Here is a 3519-nt window from a genome sequence, read left to right as displayed (position 1 = left end):
TATTATAATTGAACATACAATGGTTGTAGTTCCATTGATTGAACACAATTGATGACAACCATGACATGAAGTTTAGATAGTCATCTACCAAGATTCAAACCATGAGAAACATACTTGAATCAAATTTAACCCCTAAATAAATTTGATATATAAAATCTCTAATCTACATATTCATGACTGCTTAACATCTATATTTAATAACATATATCCATAAATAAATAACTAATGCCTTCTACCTATCATTCCAACTACCAACCAATCCAACTCTCAAAAATATATAAAGTTATTATATTAGAAAGTATAGTGAGAATACTCTAACATTTACTATTACTTTCCTTGCTTTATCTTCTCAGATTCGTTTAACAATTGGAACATATGAACTTCCAAACCCATACGACGTACTTGTGGACTACAATGAGTCCTATTGCAAATCACCTACGTAAGAACTTATGTTTTCTTCAATAATAATTTACGAATAAAACGGGTATTTCAACATCTACAGACATCCTCAAAAAACCAATCATGCATGGCTTACATATGTGCTCTCGTCATCTCATTTGCCATATCACTGCAATACAAATACAGTGCACCCGACATCCAAATTGAAAAAGTTCAAAACTTTAACAGAAGGTAAACATGTTGTAATCTAAAATTCATCACAAACGACCAGTAGTTGGCTGTATCAATCTGACTATCCATTTCACTTTCTTAGAACTCTAAAGAGACATGTTAGTTCTACTTATAGGCCTTTCTTGTAACCCTAGGAACACGGAGTTCTTAATATTTGAATCTCAAAGTTCAGTGAAATGAGGAGCTTTGGAGAGTTGGAGAAGAAGGCTCATGTAGTGGTGTTTCCTTATCCAGCTCAGGGTCATATCAATCCATTAATGGAGTTTGCCAAGAGGCTTCTCTCCCACAATCTGTTGGTGACATTTGTCATCACAGAAAAAGTTAGAGAACGCATGGCAAAAGCTCAGAATGTTGCCATTAATGGAGTTTTGCCTAATATGAGGATAGAGTCAATTTCCGATGGTCTCACTCCTGATTTTGACGCGAAAAAGAGTTCAGCTACTGAGAATGATCTGTTGAAAAAGTTTGGAAGTGTTTCATTTGAGCATCTAATAGAGAAACTCAATACTAAAGGCGAGAGAGTCTCTTGCATAGTCTATGACTCTTTCTTGGAATGGGTTCCACAAATAGCAAAGAAATTTGGAATTCCTTTAGCTTTCTTTTGGACACAGTCTTGTGCAGTTTACTCCATATATTATAACAAAAGAAGTGGTATGTTGGCATAACTTCTATCATTTATTTTCAAATAGATATTATTTCCACATATGATTTGCCTTTCAACAAGAATTACTATTTTCATGGTTAGTGTCTAGATTTTTATTTAATTTTAAGCCTTTTCACTTTAACATCTGATTATTGAACCTTAACGAGTCTTACTTGGCAAGAGTGATCCTTAAATAAATTTTAAGCTAATTGCTTGCGACTAAGGTTTTCTTCTTTTCGACCAGCGGGACTGATTTATAGTCTAACACCTCATTATTGTTTTTTACCAACCCCTGTCTGCGTAGACCATCAAAGTTATGGATAGGTTGAAATTATTATGGATTGTTTTCTAGTATATCTTTTAAATATTTTAAATATTTAATATAAATCTGAGTGTTATTTTTTATATTAAGAAATAGTCGAAATGGATAAATATAACTTTTATAATATTACAAGAGATAAAATAAGATTATTTGAACCATTTTTAAATATTATAAAAATTAAGTTTGAAAAATGTAAATCAATTTTCAATGTGATGTTTATAGTTAGAATTAGATTTGTTGTTCTAAGTTTTTTATTGAGTGTCAATCAATTTTAGTTGGTAATTTCTTAATTGTTATTATTGTTTTAGGATATTTAAAAAATCTTATTGATGTTAGTTGAGGCTATAAAACTATATTTGATCTAATGATGATTGTCATTTTTTTTGTATTTATTTTTGTTGTTTTACTTCTTATGTTTTATGTATATTTTTGTTTCTAGTAAACACAACCATGTGCCAAGTGTTTACATAAGCCTTTCAAATTATGGATAGATTCAAATATTAAAGATAATAGTATGTATATTTTGATTTTATTTATTTTCAAATATGCTATGACTAAACATTTAAATTTTTTGATGTTTAGGGAATGAAGATGGTGGATTAGAGAATGACATAAACATGAAAGCAATATCCAAATTTCCACAACTACATCCATTAGATCTACCATCATTTATGCAATCTTCAAATCCCTACCCATATGTTTTAAAGTGGTTGCTAGATACATTCAATTTCATTTCTGAATCCACATGGATATTGGGAAACTCTTTCTCTGAACTTGAAGTAGCAGAAATACAATTTATGCACCCACTTATTCAAATTAGGACAGTGGGTCCTCTAGTTCCATCATCTTTTCTAGATGGAAATAATCCCAAAGACATAGATATTGGTACACACCTATGGAAAGCAACAAACTGCATGAATTGGCTCAACACAAAAGAGGAGTCAAGTGTAATTTATGTTTCTTTTGGGAGCTTCATTTCCCTTTCTAAAGAGCAAATCCATGAAATAGCATTTGGACTTAAAACCAGTGGTCATTCCTTCTTGTGGGTAATACGCCCAAGTGATAACAACAAAGAAAATATCACAACACAAGATTTACCAGAAGGTTTTCTAGATGAAATTGGTGAGAAAGGATTAGTAGTGCCTTGGTGTCCACAAATGATGGTTCTTTCTCATTTCTCTATAGCATGTTTTATGACACATTGTGGATGGAATTCTACACTAGAGAGCCTTGGTTTAGGGGTGCCTATGATAGCATTTCCTCAATTTTCTGATCAACCAACTAATGCACTATACATAGAAGAACATTGGAAGGTAGGTGTAAGAATGAAGAAGAAAGAAGATGGTTTAGTTGGGAGAGAAGAAGTGCATAAACTAATCAAGGAAGTTATGAGAACCAAAAGGGGAGTTGAATTGAGAAAGAATGCTTTGAGGTGGAAGAAATTAGCTATTAGAGCTATAGAGAATGATGGATCTTCCCATAAAAATATTGAGTGTTTTGTTGAGGAGGTTGTAAATAGTGCATCACCAATAACCTCCGCTACGACATGAATATAGAAAAGTTTAGCTCAAATGTACTATTGAGTTTTTAATTATGCTTTTGTTGTAAAGACTATCAATATCTTATGTAAATATCAATAATCCTAATATTTTCATTAAGCAATTAATTTAGGGTAGATCAAGCAATCAAATATATATGTTTTGTAACTTGTCATAAATTCTAATTATAGTGTATCCCACATGCTTGGGATATAAAAGTTCTACTTAGTAGAATTAGAATTGAAATATTAGAAAATGACATCCTATATAATTTTGCACTCAGTTAAGGTCATCATTCCCTTGTTTTGGTCTTTTTCACTTGATCATATCTAATTCTTCTCACCATACCTTTGAACTAAAAACTTTATCCATCACCTAGGTTGATG

The 3519-nt window shown here is 31.5% G+C and overlaps 1 protein-coding gene across 1 annotated transcript; it reads left to right on the top strand.

The window, feature by feature from the left end:
- The first annotated feature begins 771 nt into the window (after nucleotides 1–771).
- On the top strand, nucleotides 772–3189 carry LOC149555983 (UDP-glycosyltransferase 74E1-like). Its single transcript, XM_089833713.1, has 2 exons — nucleotides 772–1281; nucleotides 2178–3189. The coding sequence occupies exons 1-2, from the start codon at nucleotides 807–809 to the stop codon at nucleotides 3143–3145; spliced, it is 1443 nt and encodes a 480-aa protein (XP_089689839.1). The 5' UTR covers nucleotides 772–806; the 3' UTR covers nucleotides 3146–3189.
- The last annotated feature ends 330 nt before the right edge of the window (nucleotides 3190–3519 follow it).

This window comes from Cupressus sempervirens, chromosome 5 (assembly GCF_028749045.1).
Source record: "Cupressus sempervirens isolate cs-2001-9-10 chromosome 5, ASM2874904v1, whole genome shotgun sequence".
NCBI classification, from domain to species: Eukaryota; Viridiplantae; Streptophyta; class Pinopsida; order Cupressales; family Cupressaceae; genus Cupressus; species Cupressus sempervirens.
This window is presented reverse-complemented; position numbering and strand designations above follow the sequence as displayed.